The sequence below is a fragment of the Scyliorhinus torazame genome, chromosome 3 (assembly GCF_047496885.1).
Source record: "Scyliorhinus torazame isolate Kashiwa2021f chromosome 3, sScyTor2.1, whole genome shotgun sequence".
In the NCBI taxonomy this organism is placed as follows: domain Eukaryota; kingdom Metazoa; phylum Chordata; class Chondrichthyes; order Carcharhiniformes; family Scyliorhinidae; genus Scyliorhinus; species Scyliorhinus torazame.
In genome coordinates this window covers 62535926-62556040 of record NC_092709.1, presented here as the reverse complement: position 1 = coordinate 62556040, position 20115 = coordinate 62535926, and the positions used below count along the sequence as shown (strand labels likewise).

Sequence of the window (20115 nt, the reverse complement as noted above, 5' to 3'; positions counted from 1 at the left end):
AGGGACGAGGGGGAGATTATGGTAGATGAGCTGAAAGGGAAATGGGAAGAAGAGCTGGGGGAGGAGATTGAGGAGGGGCTGTGGGCGGATGCCCTAAGTAGGGTAAACTCATCGTCCTCGTGTGCCAGGCTAAGCCTGATTCAGTTTAAGGTGTTACACAGGGCGCATATGACTGGAGCACGGCTCAGTAAATTTTTGGGGGTAGAGGATAGGTGTGTGAGATGCTCGAGAAGCCCAGCGAATCACACCCACATGTTCTGGTCATGTCCGGCACTACAGGGGTTCTGGGTGGGGGTGACAAAGGTGCTTTCGAAAGTAGTGGGGGTCCAGGTCGAACCAAGCTGGGGGTTGGCTATATTTGGGGTTGCACAAGAGTCGGGAGTACAGGAGGCGAGAGAGGCCGATGTTTTGGCCTTTGCGTCCCTAGTAGCCCGGCGCAGGATACTGTTGATGTGGAAGGAAGCCAAGCCCCCGGGTGTGGAGACCTGGATAAATGACATGGCAGGGTTTATAAAGCTGGAACGGATTAAGTTCGTCCTAAGGGGATCGGCTCAAGGGTTCACCAGGCGGTGGCAACCGTTCGTCGAATACCTCACAGAAAGATAGAGGGAATGGAAAAGAAGGCAGCAGCAGCAGCCCGGGGGGGGGGGGGGGGGGGGGGGGGGGGGGGAAAGAGAGAAAGAGAACCAGAAGGACTCTCAGGGTTGTTAATATATATGTATAATATGTATAGGTCGTTGCTATAAATAATTGTATATTGGACTGTTAAATCATATTTTGGGAGAGTGTTTATCTGAGACAAGGCAGTTGCCATTTAGTTTTTGTTACATATTATTTATTTTTTGTTTATAAAACAGGTCATTGTTATTTATACGGTTATATTATTGTGTAAAGGATACACAATGTACTGTGATGGTTGACCAAAAATTCTCAATAAAATATACATATTTTTTTATATATAAACTGAAAAGTTAGGGACAGATATTCTTGGAATCAACGATCGGATAGGGTTCTTTACCTCCATTTCTCTTAGGTATTTGTGAATGTCATCTGCATATTCAGGTAATGCATTAACATTTACTTGTTTTTCTTCATCTGAAGATATCGACATGCCCAACACCATCGGGGAATCTTTTTAAAAAAAAAAAAGACAAAGCTGATTAGTCTCCTACTTCAACCAAAGTTATTTCCATAACTGTACATACATGAGCAATGTCCACCCGGTTTACAAATATATTTGTGCAAGATATTTTATATAACCTAGCAGAAGAAATTAAATAACTTCAGATGGGCATTTCTGCCTTCTGCCCTCACGCCACACTGTGTTCCCCTTCTTTCTGTTAGGGTTTTTAGTTGTTTTTTTGGAAGGGGGGGGGCTCTTCCCAGTATTCAATTCTGTGGCCCCCTTGGGTTCCCTTCTCCCCTTCCATTCCTCCACCTCTTTCTCTGGTGTCTTTCCCCCGTCCCTCCCTCTTCCAGTCACTGTTGGCCTCAAACAAGTCTTGGAACAGGCTGATAAATGGCCCCCACACTTTGTGGATGCTCTTGTCCGACCCTCGGATGATGTACTTGGATCTTCTCCAAGTGGAGGAATTCCAAAAAGGTCTGCCAGCCGATCTGCAGCTGTGGGTGGTGCTGCCAATCGCCAGCCAAGCAGGACTCACCAGCCTGCGATCAGGGAAGCAAAAGCTACGGTGCCCACGTGGCCGGGGCACCGCCTCCGGGAAGAACCTGTTCATTGGGGTTCTGGTTAGGTGAGCTCTGCGCACCACTTTGAACCACACGAGGCTTAGCCTGGCGCAGGTGGAGGAGTTGGCCCTACTCAAGTGCTTTGTTCCAGAGTCCCCAACCCACTTCTGTCCCCAATTCATCCTCCCATTTTCTTCTGGCTTCATCCAATGGTAGTCTTGTCCCATCCAGTAACCGTCCGCACGTGTTCCCACAGTTTCCCTCTTCTTACTGTCAGTGTTTATTAGTTCCTCCAGCAGTTTCTCTCTTGGGGTATCTTGCCGACTCTTTGCAGAGAAACGGTTTAATTTAGAAGTGCCCCAGTTCCTGCCCTGTCGGCAGGTCCAGATCCTCCGTCAGTTTGTTCAAGGTTGAGAGTCTGTCCCCTATATAAAAAGTTCCTGACTGCTGGAGTCCTGCTATTTTTTTTATTTTTATTTTTTAAGTGTAATGTCAAGCATGGCTGGTGGGAATTGGTGGCTGCCGCAGATGTGGGCATCCCGGATAAACAGAAATCTAGTTCAGAGTGGCTACCACCACTGGGCAGGAAGTGTACTGTGGGTAGGAAGATCCACTTGCGAATCAAGTGTCCAGTCATGAGCTTTCTGGATCCCCAGGTTTGGGGCTTATTTGAATGGTAGTCCCTCTAGCTCTGTCCCTCACCCATTAGGGTTCACCGGGAAAGCCTCACTCTTGCTCGGGTTGAGTTTGCAGCCCGAAAAAGGCTCCAACCTCTTCCAGCAGTTGCATGATTGCTTTGTGGACGTAGAGGAGGTCATCCGCATAGAACGACACTGGTGCTCTTTGCCCCCTCTTTGGATGCCCTTCCAGCTCTTTGCATCTTGCAGGGTGATTGCCAGGGGAAACAGAAGCAGGGATAGAGGGCATCCCTGCCTTGTGCCCCCGTGCAGCTGGAAATATTCAGAGCTGGTGTTGGTCCAAATGCTGGCCTTGGGGGCATTGTACAGGAGTTTCACCCACAAGGTGAACCCTGTCCCCAGCCCAAACCACTCCAGTACCTTATGGAGGTACTCCCATTAGACTCTGTCAAAGGCCTTTTCTGTGTCCAGGGAGACAATCACCTCTGACATTCTCTCCCCGGATGATGTCATTATTACTTTCAGCAGTCGTTTGATGTTCACAGTTAGCTGCCTATCCTTGAAACAGCCTTTCAGGTCCTCTGTGACCACCTCTGGTACCTAGTTCTCCAATCTCTTGACCTGTACTTGTTGTAAGTATCTTCGTTGGGCTCTCTCTCTTATGGCTACCTGCTTTCTCAGCTGGCGAGCCAGTAGGCGGCCAGCCTTTTCCTCGAGTTTGTAGAAGGTCCCCCATGTTTGGCGGAGTTGGTGCACTGTTTCCTGGTGGATAGCAGATTAAAGTCCATCTGCAGCTTTTTCCTCTCCGCCTGAAGCTCCATGGTCGGGGCCTCGGGTGGACTTTGTCGACTTCCAGAGTGGAGTCCATCAGCTGTGCCTGACCACCCTCTTCCCAGTCGCTACGTGCCTTGTAAGCTACAATGTCTCTCTGAATCACCACCTTAAGTGCCTCCCAGAATGTGGAAGGCGAGACCTTGCCTATGGCTTGTGATATTTTCTGGCAGATGACCTTATCGGCCTGTAGATCCATGTCCAATCTTCAAGTGGGGCGTTGGACACAACCCGTCTCCAAACTCACATCCATGTGATATGGAACGTGGCTGGAGATAATTATAGTAGAATATTCCACTCTTACTATTCCTGGAAGCACCACTTACCCCACTGCAAAAAAGTCTATTCTGGAGTCTGCTTTGCAGACCGGCGACAAGAATGAGAATTCCTTCTCACCAGGGTGTAGGAACCACCATTGGTCAACCACCCCAATCTGCTCCATGAATGTTTCCAGTTTCCTAGCCACGTCAGTCCTTGACCCCGATCTGGGATTCGATCAGTCAGTCAGCGGGTTCTGTGAACGGTCCTTCTCCTCTCCTCAATGATCAGTTGGCCATGTACATATTTACCAGCACTACTGGTGCCCCACCAAGGACTGCTGACCATGTGGCCCCCCCCCCCCCAAAAAAAGTTATATCGCAAGGGCGCAATGACATGGGGACATGTGCCAAAAAGCTTTTAAACAAGATTCGGGCCCTGGATTCAGATATCTGAACACAAATTGATACTGAAGAAAGAAAAGCAGTAAATTCTAATGAAACAGTTAAGGACCTACAAATAATATGCAATTTCATCTATATCATGCTCATTCAGTACACCAAGGTCATACATACAAACAAACCAAAAGGATGAAACTATATCGATAAATCAGTGAGTCAGTAGAGCAAGTTTATTTCCAGTTGCGGTAATGCAAGGGAACCTTCTTTCCTAGAACCCCTGAAGCCAGTTACAAGACATTAAGGATAAAGAATGAGAAACTACGACATCGATTTGGGCTGCTCCGACTATATAACAATTGGTCTTGGGACCAACAGCTGAGGTAGCACAACATAAGATAGGAATCAGGGAAAACAAATATAATTCCCCGATTCCTATCCAAAGACACAGGCTACAAAGCACATCAAGGAAATCAAGGAGCCAGCTTGAATGTGGTTAAACAGGATACCAGCACTCATTTCTCCAACTTTCACAGAGAGGGCAAGTGTACCAGAGTATTATACTCACCCATATCACCACCCATGGGTGGCATTATATTGTGCCAGTGGTTAGCACTACTGACCCAAAGTGCCAGGGACCCGGGTTTGGTTCAGACCTTGTGGAGTTTGCAAGGTCTCCCCGTGTGTTTCCCCCCACAGTCCAAATGTGCAGTTTAGGTGGATTGGTGATGCTAAATTGCCCCTTAGGCTGGGGTTACAGGTAGGATTGGGCATAAGCATGGTGGTCTTTCAAAGGGTCGGTGCTGACTTGATGGGCCGAATGGCCTTTCTGCACTGCAGGGATTCTATGATTGGATATGTACCCTAGCACGAGTCACTATCTCCCAAAAGAAGATGGCAAAGATTGGAAGAATGTATTTTTTCCTTTTTTGATTTTAATTTTTAAAAATGAATACGGCATCAAAAGAAAATTCAAGATTTCAGAGCAGGTGTTTCATGCTCCAAATAGTCCAGAGGTGCACATTTTGTTACTCTTGCCCCATTACCTTAAGATGCTGCAAACTCTGTGGAGATTTAAATTCTTTCACAGATTGAGGGGATCAATGGCAATGCCAGCATTTGTTGCTCTTTCTAGAATCACTGCAGCTCATCTGGTGTAGATACACTGCCATTAGGGAGTTCCAGGATTTTAACCGAAGGTATGGCATTATAGTTCAAATCAGGATGGCGCATGGCTTGGATGTTCCGAAGTCTCTGCTGCCCTTATTCTCTACATGGTAGAGGTTGCCAGTTTGGAAGGTGCTGTCAAAGGGGTTTTGGTAAGCTGTTGCAGTCATCTTGTAGATTGTGCACACTATTGCAACTATGTGGTGACGGAAGAGTGAATGTTTAAGGTGGTGGATGGGGTACCAATCAAGCAGGCTACCTTGTCCTGGGTAGTGCCAAGCTTTGAGTGTTGTGTTGCCACTCATCCAGGCAAGTGCAGAGCATTTAATCACAATCCCACTTTGCACCTTGTAGGTGATGGACAGGCTTTGGGGAGTCAGAAGTTATTTGCCACAGAGTTCACAGCCTTGGATTTATTCTTGTAGTCACAGCATTTATGTGGTTGGTCCAGTTCAGTTTCTGGTCAATAGAAACCGTCCCAGAATGTTTATAGTGATGGATTCAACAATGATAATGTCATTAAATATAATGACAAGATAGTTAGATTTTTGATGCAGATTGTCATTGCCTGAAATTTATGGCATAATGTTAATTGCCACTTATCAGCTCAAGCCCGGTCAGACTGAAGCAACCCAGGTCCATCAGCAAACATTTCCACTGCTGCCCTTGGAGGGAAAGTTCATTGATGAAGCAGCTAAAAAAAAAAAAAAAAAAAAAAAAGTGGTTAGGCCTGGACACTACCCAGAGGAAATCCTACAACTCCATCCTGGAATGGAGATGATTGGCCCCGAACAACCATCTTCCTTTGTGCTGGAGAAGACATACAGGACTCCCAACAAATGCGGTCACCCACCACAATTCCCATGGTTTTCAATTTGACTAGGATTCCTTAAATGTCACAGCTGATTGGCCTTGATGTCAAGGGTATTTGCATTCAAATGTAGACGGCAACATTCCACAATTATGTCATATTAAAAATACAATTTGAGCGCATATGACGGGGGCGAGGCTGAGTAGGTTCTTTGGGGTGGAGGACAGAGGTGGGAAGTGCTCAGGAAGCCCGGCGAACCATGCCCATATGTTTTGGTCGTGCCCAGCACTGGATGGGTTCTGGAGGGGAGTTGCGAGAACTATATCGAAGGTGGTGAAAGTCCAGGTCAAGCCAAGTTGGGGGCTAGCATTATTTAGAGTAGCGGATGAGCCGTGAGTGCAGGAGGCGAAAGTGGCCGGCATTCTGGCCTTTGCGTCCCTGGTAGCCCGGCAGAGGATCTTGTTAGTGTGGAAAGATGCGAAGCCCCCCAGTGTGGAAGCCTGGCTAAATGACATGGCAGGGTTTATCAAGTTGGAGAGGATAAAGTTTGCCTTGAGGGTCTGCGCAGGTGTTCTACAGGCAGTGGCAACCGTTCGTAGACTATCTCGCGGAGCGTTAGATGAAGTTTGGTCAGCAGCAGCAGCAACCCTTGGGGGGGGGGGGGGGGGGGGGGGGGGGGGGGGGGGGGGGGGGGGAAGAGAGAGAAGAGGGAGGGACAGGGAAAGGGGGGGTTTCTGGGGGGCATCGGAGAAAGAAAATACATAAATTATCCGGAAAACTGATATGTACGGGAGGAATCCAAAGTACAAAAGTTCTGTATCATATTGACTTGCCATGTTTATGTCTTGCGATGCAAGCTTTCTTTTTATTACTGGGGGGGGGGGGGGGGGGGGGGGGGGGGGGGGGGGGGGTGTTTGTATGGTTGAAAATTTTGTTGAAATCTTAATAAACATATTTAAAATTTGAAGAGTCAATATTTAAAATTCAGATTCAAAACTTACCAAAACTAACATCTGCAGCACACTCATTAGCAGCCAAAGGCTTACAATTTCCAAGTGACAAAACAGTTGATTTTAGTGTCAGACTTGCAGCATTTCCTCCATTACTGCTTGTATTTCGCCGTGGAGCACCATCAGGCTCATCCACATGGATAGTGAATGATTGTTTTGTTGGGGCTTTTCCTGCTGGTAGTGGAACAGAGTTTTCATTGCTGCAGATAAATCCTGATGTTGAAACCTGTAGGTAGTGTAGACGAATGAAAAAAATCAGAATGCTGATTCCTGCTCGAACACGACTTTCAGTCATGATAGGATTGGCAACACAAACATTTGGACCCAATTTGGTCATTTTAAGGAAAGCCATTGTTCAGGTGGTAATACAACCTTATTTCATAGCATTATAAAATCTCCACAACATAGAAGGAAACCATTCAGCCCATCGAGTCTACACTGGCCCTCTGAAAGAGCATCCTACCTAGGCCACTCCCCCACTATTTTCCTGTAACTCACCTAAACTTTTTGACACCATGGGGCAATTTAGCATGGTCAATGCACCTAACCTACACATCTTTGAACGGTGGGAGGAAACAAGAGCACCTGGAGTAAACCCACCCAGACACAACATAGTGATATCAGCCGCTACTGCACCCAGACAAACTCCTCTAGAAGACAACCCATTGCTTGGTTACAGTTTTGCTTTCAAATCTTGTGATTCCAATTTACCTGGAACAGTTCCATTCTCACCCGACTGAAATTGGCTCTGGCCCAAACAACAACTCCTATTCTTTAATTTTTCATTGACCATAACTAAGCTAAACTTTATGCTATGAACATTGACCCCCAAAACATTTCCCTCCTGACACTTGATCCGCTCATTTCCCAGGACCAGATCCCTTCACTAGGGTTTCCCAAACATTTCCAGCCACGAGACCCCTTTGACCTCTGAAGAGTGTGGACATAACTTAAGAAAAATTCTCCTGATGTTGAAGAGTGACACTACAAAAAATTGATTGTTTTGCGCAATAGGTACAATCATTTACAGGAGTCTTCTCTATTTTGTGTTCATTTATTATTTTAAAAATACTCAAGCCATACAAGTTTGTCATTTTTATTGAGAGAAGTGTTGCTGCACCCAAAGTTCAATTGGTTAATGGGAGGAGCGCTGCTGAAAAAGCTGGATTCTCAGTGGTCACATAAGAAATCAGAGCAGGATTAGGCAATTCAGCCTCTCGAGCCTGCTCCACCATTCAATACGATCATGGTTGATCACCTCGGCCTCAACTCCACTTTACTGTCCATTCTCCATAACCCTTCAACCTATTACTAATTGAAAATCTGTCTATCTCCTCAAATTTACTCAAAAGTCCCACCACCCACTGCTCGGTGTAAATTCCACAAATTCACCACACTAAGAAATAATTTCTCCTCATCGCAGTTTTAAATCTGCTACCCTGTATCCTAAAACTATGACTTCTGGTTCTAGATTGCCCCAGGAAAAAAAACAAATAATTTTCATTAACTCTAGAATGGATTCAGAGGGAGAAAAAAAAAAGAATCAGAATCAGCATGTAACTGAAAACCAAAAGACAAGCAACTCAGACTCCATGTGATACCCACCACACCTAAATACTTCCAACTGTCTACCTACATTTATTTGGGTGAAATGTGGAGGGCTTATACTTCTGACAAAGTTATCAACTTCCTGAGGTGAAATGCAGAATTACTGATCACTTACTGAATTGCAATAGATGTAACCAGGCTGCAGGTGAGGAGGGAAGGCCATAGTATAGGGCCTTAAATTTTGGCACTATGTTCATTTTTTTCTTTGCTGATTTTGCCCCGCTTGAATTCTGCAGGTCTGGAGGCTAGTATATTCTATATTTACCACAGCTGCTGCATTGGTGGATAAACTTTAATTCTTGGCGCCCAAGGATTCCAGTCATAGAAGACAAAAAGCTTGCACGGCCCCACAATAGGCTTTAGAAAACCTCATCAATTGGCAACCAAGATCAGTCAATTATTCCTGCACTTCCAGCAGCCACCATAAATTCAAATTCATGAGGTGCCCCCCTCCCACATGTACAAAAGGTCATCAAGTTTTAGCAATGTCAGTTGAATGAAAGGAACGCATCCTTTAAAATACTACCCAAGCGATATAGAAGAATACTTGGCTTTCCTATAATTGTCTATTTTATTGCTAGCGTGCCCTTTACAATGGCATCACTGACAAACCGCTCTAAACGTGGTTCACAAATTCATTCTTGCCAGAGTCACGGCAAAAAGCACGCTAACATTCAGCAACAATTTCCCCAACATCGGATGCTTCGGGGGCGATGGGAAGAGCGAACGATTTGAATTTACAACCCTCCATTTTACAGGGGAGCTCATAGGTGAAATCATAGAGCACCCGAGGTGGTTTTGTCTAGTGGGGTTGATTAAAAAGGTTAACATCGAGAAACGACTTCGATACATTCCTGCATCACAGGAAAGTCAGGGATGATTGCGAAGAGTATAACTTGGCTTTTTTTTTTTTAAAAAGGACGCTTGGCAAGTCACCGACTTAGAAGCTTGAATTTTCAATGTCAAAACGGTATGAACTTCACGCTATTTAGCAATGCCACCCAGATTCTCACTGATGTGCCTGAACTGGCCGGAGCGTCCCCCGCAGCGGAGGACTCCGGGCTGGAGCCCCCCGACTTGTGCGTGCAGACCACCCAGTGACAGCACCTGCCTCTTTACTCACGGGCTTGCGGTGCGGCTGTAAAGGCTGGTTGTTCTGCAGCACTCCGAACGCCTTCCTGCCGCCCACGGCGGTGGCGGCTCGGCCCGCATTCCGCTCCCGACCTCCCGGCTCCTGGTTGGCCCAGCTGGCAGCTTTCGTGCCCGAGGGTAACACGTTTTCCCGGTCCCTGGAAGCGTCGTTGCGAGAATCCCGGAACATCTCGAGATCGGGGATTTTTTTTTTTTAAGTGAATAAAAACAAGATTTTAAAATATATATTTATGTATCGTAGAAAGCAAATAAAACCCAGGCGGCGGCTCGGAGTGGCGTGTCCCTTTCCCTCCCCCTCGGGCTGATCCCAGGCCGCCGCTGCTTGAGAAGGGAGAGGGCCCGGCTCGAGCGCTCCTTCGGCCAGGTCCCGCCTTATAATTCGTCCGCCAAACTAACGCCAGGTTGCGCGAGCGAACGGGTAGATGATGGGCCAGCAGCTGTTGTTTTTTTTCCCCCCCCCCAAGTGAACTGGGGCCGTTTACTCTGTTACTCTGACCCCCACCTCGTACTGCCCGTACGTCACCGCCGGCGAACGGTTAAAGCCCATTCAGTTCAAGTGTCCCGCGTCAATTGAAATCAGCCAATGGCAGCTCGGCTCGGCGCGCGCGGGCACGTCGGGCTTCCGTTTCAGATTTGAATTTTCTCTCTCTCTCTCGGTCTTGTTGTTCGCGCGGTGGTGGCCTGTCAATCAAAGCGAGGAAGCAATGGGCGGCACCAGCGGAGAGGGAAGGAGCTGCTCGGCGCGGGGGCGGGGCAGTTCAAAACAGTGAGTCCTTGTCTTCATCTGAGAAGAAGAGCGAAGTGTGTCAACGTTAGGAAACAATTAGCCCTAACACTGGCAGTAAAACTGAAACCATTTGCAAACTCATTTTCATATTCTGAATTGTCTAATGTTCGGTCCCTCCTGTCTTCAAAATGTTGGCTCACGTTGGGGTCAAGTTAAAAAGGGTACTGCGGTTTGCATGTTGGTGCATAACTGCGTTCATTTTTCTACCTGTGGGCCCCTATCATGAATATTAGCAATTTGTCCAATGATTTGGAATTTGATTTATTGTCACGTGTACCGAGGTACAGTGAAAAGTACTGAGAAAAGTACTGAAAAGAAATGTGTCTGCGCACAGTCCAGACAGATCGTTCCATACATGAAAAAAAGGACATACGCTAGAATGCAATGTAAATACATAGCCAGACCTCAGTGAAGCGTATCGTGTCGTACTACTCAGTAAAGAAGATACGTGGAGAAGGATTTCGTCCTTTTCCAAGATTAGCCTGGGGTCCTCAGCTATGAAACATTAGCCTGGACACTACTGCGAGCAATCTGAAAAGAAAAAAATCAAGTAATCCTTGTTCATTTTTATTTTAAAATCTCTGTTTATTAAAGATATCGGAGATGAGATTTTAAAAAATGGCTGTTTAATCATCAGCAGAGAGGAGGAGGCAGTTGCATAGTGGTATTGTCACTGGACTATTAATCCAGAGACCCAGAGTACTCTAGGGTCCAAGGTTCAAATCCCGCCACTGCGGAATTAAAAGTCTTGTGATGACCATGGAACCATTGTCGATTGTTTTAAAAACCCATCTGGTTCACTAATGGAAAGGAAATCTGCCACCCTTACCTGGTCTGGCCTTTATGTGACTCCTGACCCACAGCAATGTGGTTGACTCTTAACTGCCCATGCGATACCCATGTCCCTTGAACGAATAAAAAAAGAGAAGTGGAATGTGCGAAAGTCTTGAATGCTGCTGGTGCCCACCGACATGACATGTGCAGAAGGTGCTACCAGTTGTAGAAACCTGAGCTCTGGGTTTCAGAGCTGATGGGGTGGCTGGAGTCACTGGTGCATCCATGAGAACAAAGAAATGTACAGCACAGGAACAGGCCCTTCGGCCCTCCAAGCCCGTGCCGACCATGCTGCCCGACTAAACTACAATCTTCTACACTTCCTGAGTCCGTATCCCTCTATTCCTATCCTATTCATGTATTTGTCAAGATGCCCCTTAAATGTCACTATCGTCACTGCTTCCACCACCTGCTCCGGTAGCGAGTTCCAGGCACCCACTACCCTCTGTGTAAAAAACTTGCCTCGTACATCTACTCTAAACCTTGTCCCTCTCACCTTAAACCTATGCCCCCTAGTAATTGACCCCTCTACCCTGGGGAAAAACCTCTGACTATCCACTCTGTCTATGCCCCTCATAATTTTGTAGACCTCTATCAGGTCGCCCCTCAACCTCCGTTGCTCCAGTGAGAACAAACCGAGTTTATTCAACCGCTCTTCATAGCTAATGCCCTCCATACCAGGCAACATTCTGGTAAATCTCTTCTGCACCCTCTCTAAAGTCTCCACATCCTTCTGGTAGTGTGGCGACCAGAATTGAACACTATACTCCAAGTGTGGCCTAACTAAGGTTCTATACAGCTGCAACATGACCTGCCAATTCTTATACTCAATGCCCCGGCCAATGAAGGCAAGCATGCCATATGCCTTCTTGACCACCTTCTCTACCTGTGTTGCCCCTTTCAGTGACCTGTGGACCTGTACACCTAGATCTCTCTGACTTTCAATACTCTTGAGGGTTCTACCATTCACTGTATATTCCCTACCTGCATTAGACCTTCCAAAATGCATTACCTCACATTTGTCCGGATTAAACTCCATCTGCCATCTCTCCGCCCAAGTCTCCAAACAATCTAAATCCTGCTGTATCCTCGGACAGTCCTCATCGCTATCCGCTGAGAACCATGTGGATAGCATATTCAGAGAGGTGTTCACACAGCAGCTTAAGGGCCTGGAGGTAGAGCGGGAATGGGTGACCACCAGGCAGTCCAAAAGAACTAGGCATGTAATGCAGGAGGCCCCTAAGGACCTGCTCAGAAATCGGTTTTCTGTTTTCGAAGTTAGTTCCTCAGAGGAGTGCAGTCAGAGCCAGGTTTATGGCAATACGAGCGGCGTGACAGGAGAGGAGGAAGAAGAAGGGAAGAGCAATAGTGATAAGGAACTTGTTATCTAAGCGAAAAGACAGGCACTTCTGTGACCATAGACATGACTCCAGATGGTATGTCGCCTTTTTGGTGCCAGGGCTAAGGATGCCACAGAGTGGCTGCAGGATATTCTTCTGGGGGAGAGTGAACAGCCAGAGGTCATGGTCTGCATTGGTACCAATGACTTAAGTAAGGAGGGGAATGGGGTCCTGCAATCAGAATTTAGGGAGCTAGGCAGAACATTAACAAGCAGATCCTCAAATGTAGTAATCTCTGGGATTACTCCCAGTCCCACGTGAATGTGAGTACAGATATCAAAGGATAAAGCAGATGAATGCATGGCTGGAAAGATGGTGCAGGAGGGAGGGCTTTACAATCCTGGGACAGGCTCTGAGGGAGGTGGCACATGTGTAAGCCAGGCAGGTTGCACCTGAACAGAGCTGGAACTGAATTCCTTGCAGGGCGTTTTGCAAGTGATGTTGGGGGGTTGTGGGGTGGTGGTTTAAACTAACTTGGCAGGATATGGGAAACGAGGAAATATTTGAGAGGAACACCAGGATGCACAACATACTGGGAGGGACAGAAAGCACTAGTATAGAGAATAATAAGTTAATAAGTGAAGTCGAAGTAAGGGAGACAGAAATGACATCTAAATCAGGGTTATTGCGCATGTATGTGAATGCACAAAGTATAGTAAATAAGTTTGAGGCATTACAGGTGCAGATTGCATTGTGGAAATATGATGTTGTGGCAATAACAGAGACCTGGCTCAAGGAAAGGCAAAAGCAAATTACTGTGGGTGCTGGAATCTGAAACAAATACAGCAACTGCTGGAAAATCGCAGGTCTTTGCTCACAAGCAGAGAGACCGGGGGCGCTGTCCTTGCCACCCCAGTGCTCGGTGGGGGACCCTCCGCAGGGATGAGCCGCCATGGGAGGGGGAGGCGCTGAGGGGCAATCGCTCGCGGCACCACCATGCCAACCCTTTGATCCCAACCCCATGTCGGCGGCAACCCCTGTCCCTACCCGTCTGCCCCATCGATCACCCATAACCCCCACCGATTGCTGAGGCCTCTGGCTGCGATGCTGAAGGCTATCGCTAATAAGGAATTGGCAATCGTGGTTAAGTGAGCACTTGACACATGCCAAGTGGGTTCCCATGGGTAGATGGGCCATGTAGCATGTGGGAGTCATTGCCTGGCATTCCAATCAAACCTTGATGCTTGGACACTGTGTGGGAGTCAACACCACACACGCAGCAGCCAACATCCGAACACCCAGGGGATGAGCACAGTAAGAAGTTTTACAACACCAGGTTAAAGTCCAACAGGTTTGTTTTGATGTCACTCGCTTTCGGAGCGCTGCTCCTTCCTCAGGTGAATGAAGAAGTATGTTCCAGAAACATATATATAGACAGATTCAAAGATGCCAGACAATGCTTGGAATGCGAGCATTAGCAGGTGATTAAATCTTTACAGATCCAGAGATGGAGTAACCCCAGGTTAAAGAGGTGTGAATTGTGTCAAGCCAGGACAGTTGGTAGGATTTTGCAGGCCAGATGGTGGGGAATGAATGTAATGCGACATGAATCCCAGGTCCCGGTTGAGGCCGCACTCGTGTGAGACACAGCTCCTTGGACATGACCACGTCCGGGGGGTGGGTTGGTGCCACGGGGAGGATGGGTTGCTTGGAGAGACAGGCAAAGGGTCCGGGGGTCAGCCAGCATTGCGGAGGAACGTGACAGAGATATCATAATGGTTGCGCAAAAAGTTGTTTAATGTGCTGTACAATACCCCATTCCCGATAGTGCCGCCCCCCCCCCCCCCAACCTCCCCGGCCCCCAATGCCACCCCACCCCCTACCTAACCACTACCCAGTTCCCTCAGTGATGCTCAATGTGCCTGGCGCTCCTAGATCTACGACTATGCCTTGGTGTTTCCCCAGGATGTACATGTGAGGTGGTGGCAGCCAGCTGCTTACCTCGTCCCGTGGCCTTCGATGCCCCAAGCCAGCATCCACTGGAGGCTTTGGGGTCGGTGGGCCATGGCTCACTTGTTGACGGCACATACACAGCCATGCTGCCCTGTCCCATGTGCTGACCCTGAGACGCGGCCTCATGAGGGGGTGGGAACCGGGAGTACTAGTGGCCACCGTCGCGCCCCATGGGATGCGTCCGTGTTTGCACTCAGCACCCCGTCATCCCGGTCGGTGCCCGTAGGGCCCTGGGGTTCACCATGGGACGGAGGGGCAAGTGGTTCAGGCCCTGGATGTCCCTGCATCTTCTGGCTCTGCCAGCCCTGGTGGTTCCCCATGAACCTCACCATCGTGTTGACACCCTTGGAGATGCTCCTCAATGACTGGGACACACCCCTCAGTGACCGGGCCATGCACTGTAGTGCCTCAGCCATGCCCACCTGCGACTGGGACAGACTCCGCAGTGCCTCGGCCATTCCCATCTGAGAGCGGGTCATGTCCCGCACAACCCCATCTGGGTTGGCATGGTACTGGGTGACATCCCCCAGTGAGGCAGACATACTGCCAAGACCCTCAGCCATGGCCGTCACCGACTGCGTGACGCCTTAGATATCTTCACTCATGGTGCCGATGTTGTGCACCAAGCTCTCCACTGCGATCTCCACCCTAGCAGAGTTGGCCTCGGTGCCACTCATTGCCGGCGCCATCTCCTGCGCCTGTGGCCTCTGGGACTTCTCCAATCAGCTATGGATCTGCTGGAGTGATGCTGACATCTCCCTCTGAATGTCCCGGCTGCTCCCTATCGTCTCCATCAGCTCCAGGAAACCTCCAGGGGAGAAGCATCAGACTGGGACCCAGCTGGGTTCAGGGATCCAGCAGACCTCCGACTCCTGTCTTGCCTGGTGGTTCCTGCCTCCAGCTGATTTGCATCATCAGCAGAGTGGTGCTCACCAGATTCTGCCCCAGAATCTGACCACTAACATTTCCCACCGAGATGTGTGTATCTGCACTGGTGGAGGGTGGGATAACAGCTGTGCCGCAACTATAACAGTTGCATCCTCGGAGCTCAGTTCTCCGCCATTCTGGGCCCTTTCAACTGGTTATGGGGGAACTTTTCCTGCGGGGACACTGAGAGGGCATCGTTAAACACACGTGTGGTTCACAGTTGTGGGGGGGGGGGGGGGGGGGGTGCTGAAGTGGGGGGGGATGGAGGTAGGGTTGGGGGTCACCTGGGGGTATGCTTCCTTGGGGGGGGGTGGGTCGTTGATGTCTACTCACTCTGGCTGCCCGGTGTAGATCGTTGACCTTTTTCCGGCACTGGAGGCCAGTCCTGAGCTGAGCTGACTGCTGCCGCCACCTCACCCCAGGCTGCACTGGCTGCCTTGTGGCTCACCCTCCGGGACCTTGGGGAAACAGGACATCCCTCCTGTCCTCCACCGTGTCCAGGGGCCTCCACAGTGTCCAGGGGCCTCCCTGGTCAGCATCCCCAAATCTTGGGTCGGTCTCCTCAGTGCCATTGTTGCAGGCTGGCTGAGAAAGTGCAGTCTAAGTGCTGCTCAGCGTTGTTAGCTGGGGGGCTGGCGAGCGCGGACCCGGCGACAGCAGCTGGTGAGCAGGCATCAGGGACGGGAAACCCTTGGGGCCTCATTAAGTGGACCGATTAACGTTGAATAGTGTTGCCAGCCTCGCCGGGCCGAGCGCCGTGAAACACGTGGAAATTCCCACTCACTACAGCACTTGGAAATTTTTCCGGAGAATCACGCCCATGGTCAATGAATATTTTTGGGCTGGAGGAAGGTTTGTAGCAGTGTTCCCCGGGTGTCGGTAATAGAACTCTTGCTTTTCCTGATGTATATTAATGATCTAGATCTTGGTGTGCAGGAGACAAATTCAAAGGTTGCAATGACACAAGCTGAAAAGGACAGTATAGAACATCAGAAGGACATAGACAAGTTGGTGGAGTAAGCAGATAGATGGTAGACAAAGTTCAACGAGGGGAAGTGTGAGGTGATGCATTTTGGCAGAAAGAACGTAGAGGGGCAATATAAAATAATGGATAATTTCTTAAGGGGGTGCAGGAGCAGAGGGACCTGGGTATATATGTGTATAAATCATTGAAGGTAGCAGGACAGATGGAGAGAGCAGTTAAAACATATAGTATTCTGGACTTGATTAATAGAGGCATAGAGTACAAAAGCAAGGAAGCTATGCTGAACGTATACAGATACTAGTTAGACCTCAGCTGGAGTATAAAGATGTGAACACATTGGAGAGAGAGTGTAGAAGAGGTTTGCAAGAATGGTTCCAGGGATGAGAAACTTCAGTTAGGAGGATAGATTTGAAAGGCTGGGACTGTTCTCCTTGGAGAGGAGAAGGCTATGAGGAGATTTGGTAGAGATGTTAAAAATCATGAGGGGGCTAGACAGAGTAGATGGGGAGAGACTTTCCACTCATAAAAGGATCAAGAACGAGAGAGCGCATATTTAAAATGATTTGAAAAGAAGCAAATGTGATATGAGACAAAACCTTTTCACACAAGTGGCTCGGCTCTGGAACGCACTACCTGGGAGTGTGGTGGAGGAAATCGAGGCATTCAAGAGGGCATTAGATGATTACTTGAATAGAAACACTGCAGGGGTAGGGGGAAAAGGCAGGGGAATGGCACTAAGTCATGTTGCTTATTTGGAGAGCCAGTGCAGACACAATGGGCCAAATGGCCTCCGGCACTATTACAATTTTGTGATTCTGAGAACTAGGACCAATTCTCAGACAGAAACAGACTGTGAGGGAGTGAGGACTTGAGGAAGAAGGAGGGAGAGGAGGGGATTGGGGCTGATGTGGAAGGAGTGGCATGCATATGGGGGCAGTATTTTCCTGTAGTGTTGGGATGCAGCAGAAATATGGTGAGTGGGAATGATGCTGAGAGAGGAGCAGCCAAAAAGGTTCAAATCCTGGTTGGAGGCTAGCATTGAGTGTGAACAATCAAATCTGACCCCAGCAGAAAATGTGGTAAATATAGAGAATTCTATCATCAGAGAACTACCGTCCACTGCAGCTACGAAGGAGAGAGAGTATTTTGCCAGGCTGAGGTATTACATCATTGACTGGAAACGAGTTTGGAAAGCAAGGAGGTAAATCCAGTTGTCAGAGTCTATTTTGGAACAAATGACATAGGGACGGGGAGGAAATCCTGCTGAGAGAGTATCAGGAATTCGGAACTAAATTCAAAAGCAGTACCTCAAAGATGAAAACCTCTGGATTACTGCTTGCCAAATTAGCATAGATAAACAAATCAGGAGAGTTAGTTAACACATGGCTGAAACGTTGGTGGAGGAATGAAGGGTTCATTTTCATGTGACACCAGCGCTGGTACTGAATCAGGACAAGCTGTACAAGGGGACCAGCTCCAACTGAACCAGAATCGGGCCCATGTCCCAATGAAAAAGTTAAGTAGGGAGATAGCAAAGACTTTTAACTAATAAGGTGGGGAGAAGGACCCAGAGGAAAAGAAACAATATTAAAATATAAACAAAACAGAACAATAGAACACGTGTCAAACTAAATCAAGGGGGAACATAAATGACCAGGAACAGGAGTGTAAAAAAATGATTAAAAATATTAAACATTAGTTAAACTGTCTGTACAGCAATGCAATTAGCCTATATTAAAACAGGGAATTGGAGAATATAATACAGTGCGAAGAATAAGATTAAGTAGGGATACAGAGACATGCTGGGATCAATTAGGACTGGGAATTAAATATCGCAGGGCAGAACACATTTAAACAAAGGGGAAATTGGAGGTAGAGTAATGATACTTATTAGATAACATGATAGGGGAAGGGAACTGGAGAATGAAATATATAAATGAGCTAGAGTACGAATTTTAAAAATGACATCATAATCTAGATGTGGAGATGCCGGCGTTGGACTGGGGTGAGCACAGTACGAAGTCTTACAACACCACGTTAAAGTCCAACAGGTTTGTTTCGATGTCACTAGCTTTCGGAGCGCTGCTCCTTCCTCAGGTGAATGAAGAGGTCTGTTCCAGAAACACATATATAGACAAATTCAAAGATGCCAAACAATGCTAGGAATGCGAGCATTAGCAGGTGATTAAATCTTTACAGATCCAGAGATGGGGTAACCCCAGGTTAAAGAGGTGTGAATTGTCTCAAGCCAGGACAGTTGGTAGGATTTCGCAGGCCAGATGGTGGGGGATGAATGTAATGTGACATGAATCCCAGGTCCCGGTTGAGGCCGCACTCATGTGTGCGGAACTTGGCTATAAGTTTCTGCTCGGCGATTCTGCGTTGTCGCGGGTCCTGAAGGCCGCCTTGGAGAACGCTTACCCGGAGATCAGAGGCTGAATGCCCTTGACTGCTGAAGTGTTCCCCGACTGGAAGGGAACATTCCTGCCTGGTGATTGTTGTGCGATGTCCGTTCATTCGTTGTCGCAGCGTCTGCATGGTCTCGCCAATGTACCACGCTTTGGGACATCCTTTCCTGCAGCGTATGAGGTAGACAACGTTGGCCGAGTCGCACGAGTATGTACCGCGTACCTGGTGGGTGGTGTTCTCACGTGTAATAGTGGTATCCATGTCGATGATCTGGCACGTCTTGCAGAGATTGCCATGACAGGGTTGTGTGGTGTCGTGGTCACTGTTCGGAAGACTGGGTCGTTTGCTGCAAACAATGGTTCGTTTGAGGTTGCGCGGTTGTTTGAAGGCAAGTAGTGGGGGTGTGGGGATGACCTTGGCAAGGTGTTCATCGTCATCAATGACACTCGACTCATCGATCGACAGTTCCAACGCGCCACAGCGAAAAACCGGACCGACCTCCTCAGAAGACAAACATGGGACACAACCGACAGAATACCCTTCGTCGTCCAGTACTTCCCCAGAGCGGAGAAACTACGTCATCTTCTTCACAGCCTTCAACACGTCATTGATGACGATGAACACCTTGCCAAGGTTATCCCCACACCCCCACTACTTGCCTTCAAACAACCGCGCAACCTCAAACGAACCATTGTTTGCAGCAAACTACCCAGTCTTCAGAACAGTGACCACGACACCACACAACCCTGTCATGGCAATCTCTGCAAGACGTGCCAGATCATCGACATGGATACCACTATTACACGTGAGAACACCACCCACCAGGTACGCGGTACATACTCGTGCGACTCGGCCAACGTTGTCTACCTCATACGCTGCAGGAAAGGATGTCCCGAAGCGTGGTACATTGGCGAGACCATGCAGACGCTGCGACAACGAATGAACGGACATCGCGCAACAATCACCAGGCAGGAATGTTCCCTTCCAGTCGGGGAACACTTCAGCAGTCAAGGGCATTCAGCCTCTGATCTCCGGGTAAGCGTTCTCCAAGACGGCCTCCCCAGAAAAGAGACCTCTGTCTAGAAGCTAGCGAGCAGTGCGGATGGGGCAGTTAAAGAAATTACAGCTGTAACCCTTACCTGGAAGCTCAACTTGTCCATTCTTCGAAGCTGTGGCCTGCGTCTAGACCCCTTAGATCCATTAACTGCAACCCATTCATAACTTTCTAGTAATGGGCTGTGATTAACAGCTTCCACAA

The 20115-nt window shown here is 48.3% G+C and overlaps 1 protein-coding gene across 2 annotated transcripts in view; it reads right to left on the bottom strand.

Moving 5' to 3' along the window:
* The window catches only part of ccna2 (cyclin A2), a 29907-nt gene extending 19783 nt beyond the window's left edge, over window positions 1-10124 (bottom strand). Inside the window, exons 1-3 of one of the 2 annotated variants that reach the window (XM_072495728.1) lie at window positions 10065-10124; window positions 6794-7028; window positions 1019-1131 (exon numbers count right to left, since the gene is read on the bottom strand). In XM_072495728.1, coding sequence (XP_072351829.1) covers window positions 1019-1131; window positions 6794-7028; window positions 10065-10109 — 393 coding nt within the window. In that variant the 5' untranslated portion in view covers window positions 10110-10124. The other variant, XM_072495727.1, reaches the window with a different exon arrangement.
* Between the last annotated feature and the right edge of the window lie 9991 nt (window positions 10125-20115).